Source organism: Anolis sagrei, chromosome 1 (assembly GCF_037176765.1).
Source record: "Anolis sagrei isolate rAnoSag1 chromosome 1, rAnoSag1.mat, whole genome shotgun sequence".
Lineage (NCBI taxonomy): Eukaryota > Metazoa > Chordata > Lepidosauria > Squamata > Dactyloidae > Anolis > Anolis sagrei.
In genome coordinates, this window is record NC_090021.1 from 40,676,631 (window position 1) to 40,689,733 (window position 13,103).

Sequence of the window (13,103 nt, forward strand, 5' to 3'; positions counted from 1 at the left end):
TCCTGTGTGTAAAACACATCTTCTAGTAGGTCATGTGGAATAATAAAAAGCAGAATAAGATGGGGATGAACAAATCCATTCATTTTGCTTTCTCCAACATTCCTGATTATGAGATTTGTGGATTTTTCTACATTCTCCACAGTGGTGTGCAAGGAAAGAGTGTGTTCATGTGTTGTCGAAGGCTTTCATGGCCGGAAACTCTAGATTACTGTGAGTTTTCTGGGCTGTATGGCTATGTTCTATGTTCCTGACATTTTGCCCTCATCTATGGCAGGCATCCTCAGAGCGTGTGAGGTCTCACACCCTAGGAGGATGCATGCCATACATGTGAATGAAACGTTAGGAGAGAATGCTTCTCAAACATGGCCATTACAGCCCGGAAGACTCACAGCAATCCAGTATATTCAATGATTAATTAACATTTATTAACCCCAAATATCTGCTGCCATTTTTAATTAGTTCTCTCCCTACTCCTTTAACAGCAACTGAGCACACAGAAAATGAAGTGAATGACATTTTTCCTTTTATGTATTTGTGTAGTGGGGAAAACTTCAGATACTCAGACCCATCTACACTTACATTATAATGCAGATTAAACTAGATTATATGATAGTGTAGACTCAAATAATCCAGTTCAATACAGTTCAGTCTGCATGGTATTAGTTTACACTTTTCTAAGCTCTGCAGTCCTCTGCTGGAAAAGGAATCTTTGCCCAAGATGCCATCTAACCTGGTACTGTTCCCATGTTTCAGGGAAGCGGGGTGGTAGCAGTGAGCCTCTTTTTCCTTCATGAACCAACAAATTGTTTTCTTTCATTTCTTCTTCTTCACAGCGGCCTTTTATAATATGAGTAAAGATGGCAAAGGGATATATATCAAAGAATCTGAGGTAAGGTCACATTTCTTTTCATTGTAGAAAAGCAGCATCTGTTTTTCTTCTATAGTCTTTGAACGGATGATCCTTGAAAGATATATACCAAGGTGTACATAAAGTGCTACAGGGTGTTACTGTGGTAGTAATTAGGGTTGCTAGAGTGAAGACTGTCAAGGGCTTTTGTAGCTTTAGTGGTTGTATGGAAAAGGGAATTTCAGCAGTTATCTAGTTACCATGTGGAGCAACACTTGCTTAAGTTCCCTCTTCTGCCCAACCACTGAAGGTACAGAAGTCCTCTCCAGTTTTCAGTCTTCCATCCCAAGCAGCCATCTTCTCAGGTGTTACAACATTCTTGTGACCAAGCTTTTTATTTTAAGGAAGAGACAGCCTGACTGTATTACAATTCCTATTTACAGCCAGATTGGACAACTGAATCCATCTCACTTTTGTTATTTTGCAGTGGATGATTATGACCCTCTACTCATGAAGTGAAGCAAAGAAGAAGAGTTGGACGGCGCTGTGGTAGCCTTTAAAAGAATTATAGGGAAACTTTCTTATCAGCTTTCTCTGTAGACAGAAAGGGGCAGAGGAAATTCCAGACACTGTATGGCATTCTACTTTTGTCTTGATTGAAATAGGTTTAGGCCTATCTGAATTATATATCATTTCAAATCTTCGTTGAAACTCAGATTGGGGGTTAGAGCAGGTATTGGTATAGGCTTGCTAAAGAAAAAGCAAGAAAGTCATCAAACTGCAATTGTAACCAAAAAAATCCAATGCCACTTCCCTCACGAGCAATCTTCTCTCACATGACCATACTGTGCCATCATGGGAGAAGAGATGGACAGCTATAAGAAACAGGACCTTTTCGGTGGAAGTGTGCACCCGGTGAAACTCCACCTTGCCTCCTTATCTGAGTATTTTAGAATTCTATTGAAGTTCTCTTTTAAAAATCCAAGGAAGTGTTAACATTTGATTGATCTGTTTTATAGACCATTGTTTTTAAACTGATGTTTGTAGTGCTGCTTTCACTTTGTTCAATGCACTTTCTTAATTTTGCATAGCTTTACTTGTGTTTTTACAATGTTTGTTTTTGATTGTGATTATATTTATTACTTTTGTAAACTCTCTTGAAAGCTTTTATCAAAATACTAATATTTATTTTATAAGGACTGTAAAATAGTCCACAACATTAAAACCAACCTATCATTGTAATATCTTATGCCAGCAACATCACACACCCATTTAATTCCCAAACTTTGCTTTGACTATTGAGTAATGGCTTCCATAACCCCTTCCATCTAGGGCTGAAGTCAAGTAGCTGACCTACCTAAGTGTATACTATGTTATTTGATTGTGTCTTTAATTATTTGATTATTACCCATTTTAAACTGAGCAGACAATATAACATTACTTATGAGAGCAGGTATGTGAGAATCTCTTAAGTCCGTGAAGAGATGGCCGGAAAAAACCCCAAAACAAAACGCAGAAGTCTTTCTGTTTTCAGATTGTTTCTTCCCAACAAGCCACCTTCAGTGACTCTTTAGATCTCTTCTGCAGTCATTGGTGATGTTAGTGTTCAATTACAACTGCCTGCCTGCACATGTTACATTAATTCAATTAGTGTAACAAGTGCAGGCAGTTCCAACTGAATAATTAATTTAATTGTAGGGGATGGCCCTGCATTTGAATAGCTCAAAAAGCTTTCTTAGGATATGAAACTGATGGAGAAAATCTTCACAGCTGAAAATGCTGGGGATGAAATGGCAAGCATGGGCAGGGCCACATCCCATGATATGGCATTGAGTCTGAAATTTCATATTGAAAGACAAAATCTTTCAGAGTTTTGAAAATATTGCAGGATGTGGGAGAAAGAAACTAGCTATTTAGACTTACAATCTTGCAGCCAATGTGACCACTTAAAATAGCACATATTGTGAAAAAATAATGCGATTTGGAAGACACTATAGTCAAGGTAGCATGCTGTACCATACCTTTCCCCATGCACACATCTATATCTATATACACACACAACATTGTTTTATATACCAATATGGTTACCAGGCATGTGCATTTGAGTCAAAAGGCATGCTGTTTTTGGGTCCGTTTCATTTACCAGAAAATTACCCGAAAGGGGAGGGGTGATGACATTTCATTCAGTGGAGATTTAGCACATTTGCTACAATGGGAAACAATTAAAGGCTCAATCCTCATCCATTTTAAGGTCTATCTGCATGAAACCTACCTCAGTTGAAGACCCAATTTACAACTGCGGGCCTGCCAAGTTTCAAAACTATCTACTGATTTTTTTGAATTATTTTAAGTTTTAACCATAACATTTTTAAAAAATAAGACATAACAAAAGAGAGTATTCTGAGAATTGTAGTTGCTGGTTGTGTTCATTCTCAGCCAGTCAGAGCATGGACACCACCATATTTTTTATTGGCTGAGAGAGACACAGAGAGAAAAACCTCAACTCCCATCAAGCTCGGAGAGGAACTTTTCAATGGCCACCCTATGCTAGTGACACTGGGAAAGCGAGTTCCTAGGGCCCTCTCTGGAGGAAGCAACTTTCCAAGAAAAAATGGAAAAGGCTTCTTCTGCTGGGGAAAGAAAAAGAGACCACAGATCCCCCTACCTCAGGTATTTTGTGGACTTAACTCTTTCCAAAAATATTTGCTTTCTAAATCCATTTCGTTGGCATTTTCGTCTCTTTCTTCCCCTTTCTGTTTTCAGAAATTAGATGAAAACACCCTCCGGAAACTACAAATCTTTTCATCAACAGTGATTCAGGCCCAAGTCTAATGGATACACTTGCTATTTCTTGTTAACACAAAGCATTGCAATTGTAGTGATTCATGTAACTATTCATTGTTTACTCATAACCTCGAATCTGTCTTTGCTTTACATCATTTAATTTTTGTAACATCAAGTAGCACTGTGCTACGTGATCTGTTGTTTTGAAATTGTCAAGTGTTTTAATAGAATCACTGAATTTGTATAAGGCAAACTCCATTCTATTGATTACATAAAAGTATTTTACTAATGATGTTTTTGAAACATTGCTGTTTCTCAGAGAGAAATACTGCTGTACTTTTAAAACGTGACTTCAAAATTTTAGTGAGCATGGCGGAAAACAATTCAAAAAGCTTTCTGAGAGATGCATTCAGATAAATCCAGTTATTCACCACAAGGTCACTTGTCTTTGACTGGGTGCTATTACAATACCACACTAACAGAAAGAAGTATATTGCGATGGAGCTAGTCAAGAGGATGAGAAGCTTTTCATAGAAGAGGTAAGCGGGACAGGAGACAGGAAAAGTATTGCGAGGCAGCACAATGAAAAAATATGAATAGAGAAGAAGGCTGATGTTTCAACTCACAACTTTGAAATAAAAGTTATTCAAGGATATATTCACAAAGCTTTTAAACTGCAAAAGGATTGAGCATAGTTGCACATGTATTCTGAGATGTAATAAAACATAATGCACATAAAAAAATAGAAGGGATGTAGAGCATTTCACACAGTTGTGGGCAGGTAGATGTCAGTTAACTACACAACTTGATATGTCCATATTATTAAATGTACATATAAAGGTGAGGAATATACCCAAGTAAGTGATATACCACTATAGAACCTTTTATTAAGGTGATTTAAACAAAGATCTAAATCCAATTGCTTTCCCAGTTAGAGTAGATTCGTCGACATAAGGACGACTTAAGTTGCACTGATTCAGTGGGGATTGACAATTGGATGTGGACCAAAGTTCATTTGCATCTTTTCTTATTAAAGATAGAGCTGTTAGTTGTTGCATGCCTTCAGTTTATTTACAACTTGAGACAATCCTAAATTGAATTGATCATAGGATTTTCCTGGCAAAATTGTTCAGAGGAGCTTGCTTTTCCTTTCCTCTGAGGAAAAAAGAGTAAAACTTGCCCAAGATAATCCAGAGAGTTTCCATGGCTAGGCATAAATTTGAACCCTGGTGGTGTCCAGAGTAATACGATGCATCTGCACAATTAATTCAGTTTTACACCACTTTAACTGCAATGCCTCAATACTATGGAATCATGAAAGTTGTGGTTTTATAAGGTTTTTATCCTCCTCTTACCAAACTACAACTTCCATGATTCTATAGCATTTAGCTTTGGCAGTTAAAGTAACATCAAAATGAATTAATTCTATAGTGTAGATGCATCTATACGCCAACACTGAAATCAGTATACCTCTCTGGCTCTCTCAGATACTAGAGGCAGAGCTAATAACTAATTGACAAAACATCTATAAGAGCTTGAGAAAATATGCAACTCAGGAAGGCTGGTTGGTCTGAAAGACTGTGACTATCTGTCAGGGAAAGTCAGAGCTATACGGGAATTTGAATGCAAATTTCTTACTCTGCCCATTATATCCAATTGATTCTTATCTTCCATCAGAAGATTCCCAGTTAAATTGTTCACATCCAGATTAAAGGAACACCAGAAATGGGTTTTTAAAATTACTGCCTAAGGTTTTTTTTTTTTTTTTTTTTGCTATCCATAGAGTTCATAGCACAGGGATGAATGGACTCAGCATAAAGCACCTTTCCCCAGGAAGTCCTTACAATCCACAGCTGGCCAAGGAAGAGCAGCAAATAGTCCCTTAAGTGTGCTATTATCACTTATTTATATAGAGACATCAATGTACATGGTGTATTACAAGTAAAACAACAAAAAGTGGGTCCTGCCAAAGGCATACAATCTAAAATTCATGTGGGCACACACACAGTGAGAGAGAGAGAGAGAGAGAGAGAGAGAGAGAGAGAGGAAAGGAAGGAATAAGAAAATCTAAAGCTACACAATAGAATTGTAAAACAAATTATCCAAACCAACTCCAAGAATAAGGAGCAACCAACAAAAAAAATAAATAAGATGGAGCCAACCCAAGGAAGAGGAAAATCACATTTGGGTGCAGTCTAGAATTCCTTCCTAAATCTCAAGTGGGCCACTAAAGATAAAAAAGAGCTGAATGAAAGCAGAGAGCTAGATTATGTAGAGCTTTAAACATGAAAACAAGAAGCTTATATTGAGTCCTACAAAGATTGTGTAAACTGATACGATATCAGAAGTATGGTAATATAATTGAAAAAAATGTGCCAAAAAGATACTCTTAAAAACAAAATATTGGATGAAGTCAAGAAACAAAGTGTCCTTGACTTTAGACCTCACAACCTCTGAGGATGCTTGCTATAGATGCAGGTGATATGTCAGGAGATAATGCTTCTAGAACATAGCCATATAGCCCAAAAAAGCTACAACAACCCAGTGATTCCAGCCATGAAAGCCTTTGACAATACATTGCCCCAAATCAGTTATTTAACATATGAAAAAATAAATCCCACAAGCTGTTCTCCCTATACCACAGTGGTTCTTAACCTGTGAACTGCAGACCACCAGTGGGCTGCAAGGATGAAAATGTGGTCCACAAGCCTCCTTACTATTTTTTTTATTTCCACTCCTTTCACGCCGCCTGCCACTCCTTCCCTGTTGCTGACCATGGCATATGCACTGTATCAGAAACTAGAGCTGATGTGGTCGATCCAATAAAGTTTTCTGAATCAGTGCCCCAAACAGAATCTAAACATTACCAAAAACAGATTTGTAACCCTTTTGGTCCTAATGTTGGAGAGTGGTCCCTGGTCCAAAAAAAAAAAAAAAAAAGAAGAAGAAGATTGGGAACCACTGCTATACCAGGAAGGAGGAATAAAATGCAACAGTAATGCATTAATTAGCCGTTTCATAACACTTCTATGACAGTTGATACTAACTAGCTGCATAATGCAGCTAACAGACCCTGCCTAACAATAGGATCAACCCTAATACAGGGTTAGTCAAAATGCATAGGCCAATAAGCCATTCAATTGAATGGCTTATTGGCCTATGCATTTTGACTAACCCTGTACTTTAAAAATAGCACCTGTGCTATTGAACCCTGTGGAACTCCACAGAACAGCAGCTGTGAGCCAAGCAGGCAAAATCTGAACATGGGCTCATTCTAATATGGCAGCAAATGATGATTATGGCATTTGTATTCTTATGTAAAGAGATAAAAATAAAGAACCCTTCCTACTATAGATTTGTTATCCTGTTCTATTGTAAGAATACCTATCTCTGTACTGTACCCAAAGTGATCAGTGGGGACCTCTGGTTTCTTGCTCCCCATTTTTTTGTACTTAGAAATGTTATCAGCAATGCCTTAATCCTCTCCTGCTTTTCCACCTTCCAATTTTACTATCAGCTTTCTGTTTACTGGCAGAAGCAAACTCTCACTCCCCTTACCTTTTACCTTAAGAAGCTTAGCAGCAGAACCTTAGCCATTTCCCATGTTTTTCTACCTACCAGCAGTATACGAGAAAGTATTTTCTCACTTTCCAGCTGAATTATATATATTGCCTGGTTGTGCCCCGACGAGTTATTTATGAAACCTCATTTTGCCTTTTAGGAAGCTCTCCTTCAAATTTTGAGTTTTCCACTTGAAACTTGGCCCTGCAGTGTAGACAACAACTCAAAACACCAGAAAATTAGAGGGCATCTATCACAGTATCCTGAAGTGTTCTAACACCCAGAGACAGACAATCACATGGAAAGACATTATCTTTGAGGATGATCGTTTTTTGTGAGTTTTTCTACTCCGTAGCAAAGGTGAAGAAATGTGGATTTCCATGTGTTTGAGTCCTGAAGCATATCAATAGTTCCAAGTTAAGCTGTTTGTTGTATTAACAATTATTATTATTATTATTATTATTAATAATAATAATAATAATAACTTTATTTATACCCCGCTACCATCTCCCCAAGGGACTTGGTATGGCTTACATGAGGCCGAGCCCACAATACATCAATAATAAAAGCAATAACAAACAAACAATACAAAACAGTTAAAATAAATCTCATAAACAAAAAATAAGCAACTTTTATTTAAATTCAAATGGTCCACTGGATCGTCTGTCTTTTTGATCAACAAAAGGATTCAGACATTGGATTTTGGCTCTCTGGATCTTTTTCAGCATGGAAAAAAGATTCGGCACAGTCTGGCTTTAGCCCAGGACATGGAACTGAAACAGCCTTGGTTGCCTTAGTGGATGATCATCGCAGAGAACTGGATGGGGGAGTGTGCCTCTGTTGGTTCTCCTGGACCACTCAGCAGCCTTCGGTGCCATAGACCACAGTATCCTTCTGAGACACCTTGCAAGAATGGGGCTTGGGAGCACTGTTCTGTAGTGGCTCCAGTGCTTCCTAGAGGGTTGTTCTTAGAAGGTGTTGTTGGGGGACACCTGCTTGGCTCACAGCTGCTGTTCTGTGGAGTTCCACAGGGTTCAATATTGTCCCTTATGTTGTTTAACATCTACATGAAGCCACTGAAAGAGATCATCTGGAGTTTTGGAGTTCAATGTCATCTGTATGCAGATGATGTTCAACTCTGTTACTCCTTTCCACCTATTGCTAAGGAGGCTGAACCAGTGCTCTGATGGTCTGGATGAAGGTGAACACATTGAAATTGAATCAAGACAAGACAGAGGTACTTCTGGTCAGTCGTAAGGCCAAACAGGGTATAGGGTTACAGCCTGTGCTGGATGGTGTTACACTTCCCCTGAAGACACAGGTCCACAGCTTGGGAGTTCTCCTGGATTCATAGCTGAGCTTGGAGTTTTGGAGATGGCTAGGGGGGCTTTTGCACAATTAAAGCTTGTGTGCCAGTTGTGCCCATACCTTGGGAAGTCAGAGTCGGCCGCGGTAGTCCTCACTCTGGTTACATTCCAAATAGACTAGTGCAACATGCTCTACTTGGGGTTGCCTTTGAAGACTGTTTGGAAGCTTCAAGTCGTCCAACAGGTGGCAGCCAGATTTCTCACCAGAGCAGGATACAGTGAATACACAACCCCCGTTACACCAGCTCCACTGGCTGCCAGTCTGCTTCCGAGAACAATTCAAAGTGCCAGTTTTAGCCTATAAAGCCCTAAACAGTTCTGGGCCAGTTTACCTGTCTGAACATATCTCCCTCTATGAACCATCTCAAAGATTAAGATCATCTGGGGAGGCCCTGTTCTGAGTCCCACCACCTTCACAGGCGAGGTTGGTGGGATGAGAGACAGGGCCTTCTCAGTGATGGCCCCTAAGCTATGGAATTCCCTCCCCAGTGAAATCAGATCAGCTCCTTCTCTCCTGACCTTCAGCAGAAAACTTAAGCAGTGGCTTTGGGACCAAGCTTTTGACAAGTAATTAGAGCAGTGTGATAAGTCACTATGAAGCAATGTGATTGACAAATGGAATGGCCCTGGATTATGTCTTGGTTGCCATGATTTTAATTGTTGTTTTTAATAATTCATGTTTTAATTGTTTGGGTTTAGTTGTAATGGCTTATTTGATATATGTGTGTATGGCATCAAATTGCTGCCTGTTGAGTCCCCTTTGGGTTGAGAAAGGTGGGATATAAATATGGCAAGAGGCAATGGAAGATGTAGCCTAAAACATCTGCATGGCCAAAGGTTTCCACCTTTGTACTACAGGAAATGAGCTTTCAAAAAGCCAGCTCTTGTGACTGGAGCTTATTCAGACAAGATCCTATACTTGGTCCTCACCTTGTTCCACTTTTTGGAGGGAGACATGTCTTACATAACATAGGCTACAAAAGAGGAAGCACTGATTTTCAACCAAGCATGGTTTTTGCAAAATTAAATACTACCTCTCCCCCACTTTCTGGCTCCCTTTGCTTCCTGCTGTGCCTCACACTGGATTGCACCTGAAAAGGAACCTTGCCAAGCTTGAAGTTCAATTTATCAGCACAGTCAAGATTGATTTGTTACACTACCTATGCTGAGGAAATGAATGTCTCCATTCTCTTCTCATCCAATCCCAGCAGATCTTTGTTTTCCTCAGGTCAATGGTGTAATGTAAGAGCCTGACATTCCTCAGATAAAAAAGGGTGGTTGGTAGGAGACGGAATCTCCTGAAAAATCACAAATTAACTGTCTATAGCCAGCAAATCCAGTCCTAAGAATGAAGGCTGCTTGGGATCTGAAGCAAAAGGCTCGACATTATACCTCATGTGGCACATCCATGAGATAACAGTTACCAGGCACAGGGTATGGGAGGTGATACTAAACTACTTCAAAGGGAAATATTTGAAATGAAGCAGTTACAAATCCCTAGAAATGTTGAGATATTGTTCAATAAGGCCTTTGGTCTCCACTACCTGTCTTGTTATAACCATTATAGATTTCACTTCCTGATCAGAACAGAGCAGTTTAATCACATTTTAAAATACCTCTCCTATATTGTACTGATTTTTGTACTTTAAAATCTATATCGGTTCAATGTTTTGTAAAGCACCTTGCAATCATCAACATAGTAGTGTGATTTGCACAGGAGGACATATATAGTGCTACTTAAATAACACCAGTAACCATGATGCAATAAATAAATGGAGAAGCAAGTAAATAGGTCAGGCCAAGATATTTTCCTGCCTAAAGCAAAGAACAAGATGCCTCCCCACCCCCCAATATACTGAGCAAAGAACAAAACTGAATGCTGTATATACTCGAGAATAAGTCCAGTTTTTCAGCTCTTTTTAGGGCTGAAAAAGCCCCCCTTGGCTTATACTCAAGTCCCTGTTCCCAGCCAGCTCTGGGCCTAGGCCTGGTTGGAGGGGGGCTGGCTGGGCACTCAACTGCATGGGTCTCCACATTGCTGCCACCTTCCTCCTTCTCCTGGGGCCAAGGTGCCACCGCTGTCAGGGTGAGAAGACTAAGGGAGGCCCATGCATGGCATAAAGAGTGAGGGACGCCATGTGCTGGCCTCTGCATTGCTGCTACCTTCCTCCTCCTCCCAGGGCTGAGGTGCCACCACTGCTGCTGGTGAGGCGCGTGCAGCAAGAAGACTGAGGAAGGCCCGTGTACACGGCATAAAGAACAAGGGAGGCTCATGTGTGGCACCTTCACTGCCGCCTTCCTTGTCCTGCTCCCGGGGCCAGGGCCCCTTCGCTCTTCTCGCCGTCGCAAGGGGAGGAGGGGAGGGAGATGCCCGTGGGCATCCCTCACTCTTTTTGCCATGCATGTGGACCTCCCTCAGTCTTCTCGTTGTGCACCCTAGATGGTGGCAGTGCCCCGGCCCCAGGAGGAGGAGGAAGGCAGCAGTAAAGGCATCGCATGTGGGACTTCCTTGTTCTTTATGCCATGTGCACAGACCTTCCTCCTCCCAGGGTCTCATTCCTGCTGCCTTCCTCCTCCTCCTGAGGTCAGGATGCTGTTGCCATCGAGGCATGTATGGCAAGAAGACAGAGGGAGGCCCTTGTGCACGGCAAAAAGAGCGAGCGATGCCCACACATGCCTCCCTTCCCTCCTCGTGCTGCGGCAAAAAGAGGTGCCTCGGCCTCAGAGGAGGCAGCAGCAAAGGCATCTTGTAAGGGCCTCCTTTGCTCTTTTTGCTGTGCATGCCTCCCTCCATCCTTTCACTGCGGCAGGAAGAGTGAGGGTGCTCCAGCCCCAGGAGGAGGAAGAAGGTGGCAGCAAAGGCTCTACACACAAGCCTCCCTAGCACTGGAAGGCTGAGCCCAGAGCTGCTTGCGCCTTAGCACTGGAGTCCTTTCTTTGGCCTGTTCCCGCCTGTCTCAGCCTGGGCCCAGGCCTGGCTCGGTGCTCAAGATGGCAGCCCCCACCCAATGAGTGAGTGAGGGAATGGGTCGGAGGCCAGTAGCTGCTGCATTTCTCACCCTTGGATAATACTTAGGTCAATAAGTTTCCCAGTTTTATACTGTAGAATTGGGTGCCTCGGCTTATATTCGGGTTGGCTTATACTTGAGTATATACAGTAGTCTGTCCTTAGAGTTAGCAACACCAAGAACTGGAAAAAATAGTTCAGGCATTGTTTAAAAATCTGACCTGCTGCTAAAATGACAAAATATATATGTTTGGTAAGACTGTAATTAGGATGTAACAACAATTAATTACTTACTAGATCCAGTGGGTGTGTTTTCAGCTCTCTTAAAATCTAAGAATAAAGGAGAATGTGAAAATGATTTCTTCATCCCTGGTTTTGAAAAGAGCTCTGTTCATTCTCAGCAGAAAATGTATCAATTCAACTCAAATGATTCTTCCAACATTGCATGGTTAGAAAGATAACAAAAATCCTCTCCAAAACAGCATAAAATATTCAATGTCTCCAATAAATCTAAAAATTAAATCAAATAAAGCATGAAAAACTGTGTCCCTTGGGGTGCTGGATACTTCATCAAGGTATCATGCTCCATAAAACTGAACAGCTTCAGCTAATTTTGAATGTGAACTTGGGATGATTCTGCAGCTTAACTATAAATGCAGCCTTCAATTTAATAAGGAGTTGGTTTTAGAATTTGACCCTTAAATTGGGGCTCAGAAAGTATGACTGTAACCTTAAGAATAAGACTTTTTTTTAAAAAAAGAGTGCCCCTTTTCCTGTGGGTAAAGGTAGAAGATGCCCCAGGCCATTCTTCATTACCTAATTCTAGAGATAGCAAAAATTGTGCTCCCTAAATTAACTCTCAGAATATGAATTCTCTTCTTGAAATACAGCTTTACACTCATTATGTAAAGGTCGGTTCCAAATGTGTAGAAATAGATATTAAAATGTCCTCCTGATGCATTGTTTGCTGCTGTGGTTGCACCACATTTGCCTCAAAATAAGTAGCATGGGATGAATAAAACTTTGGAGGACACAGTAGCCATTCTGGCTTGGTGAACAAATGAGAGCTATCAAGGTGACCAAAGAAGTGCAAAACAAGACCTCTGAAGAAACACTGGCGAGACTAAATGTGTTCACAGCCAAAAGAGGAAGAAAGAGATGGATGCAAAAACTGTAGGTGTACTTTGTTGTTCTCAATTGCAGTCAATACAGTTTTGTCTAAGAGAAACCCTATGAACTCCATCAGATCCCTTGCTCAGGTCTTGTAAAATTAGGGTTGTGGCTTTCTTGTTTGAACCCATCCAGTGGTGATGTGGTTTCCCTCTTGTTGGGAATCAAGAGCTGTTAGGCTCATAATAACCCTCACTTGGGGGTGATTCTACAAAAATAGTGCCAAAAGCACAGTTCATAACCAGCAGAAACTTATGTGTAAAGAGAAAAGATTGGTTTCCATTCAACAGGATGGAACGGGATTGCAGATCCACAACTTCATAGGATCAAAAATAATATATTAAAGACAAAGGAAATCCATTCTGGA

General features: G+C 40.6%; 1 protein-coding gene across 1 annotated transcript in view; it reads left to right on the forward strand.

Moving 5' to 3' along the window:
- The window catches only part of CAPN14 (calpain 14), a 61,176-nt gene extending 56,464 nt beyond the window's left edge, over positions 1 to 4,712 (forward strand). Inside the window, exons 21-22 of the mRNA XM_060778711.2 lie at positions 834 to 889; positions 1,335 to 4,712. Coding sequence (XP_060634694.2) covers positions 834 to 889; positions 1,335 to 1,361 — 83 coding nt within the window. The 3' untranslated portion in view covers positions 1,362 to 4,712. The remainder of the gene's footprint in view (positions 1 to 833; positions 890 to 1,334) is intronic.
- The last annotated feature ends 8,391 nt before the right edge of the window (positions 4,713 to 13,103 follow it).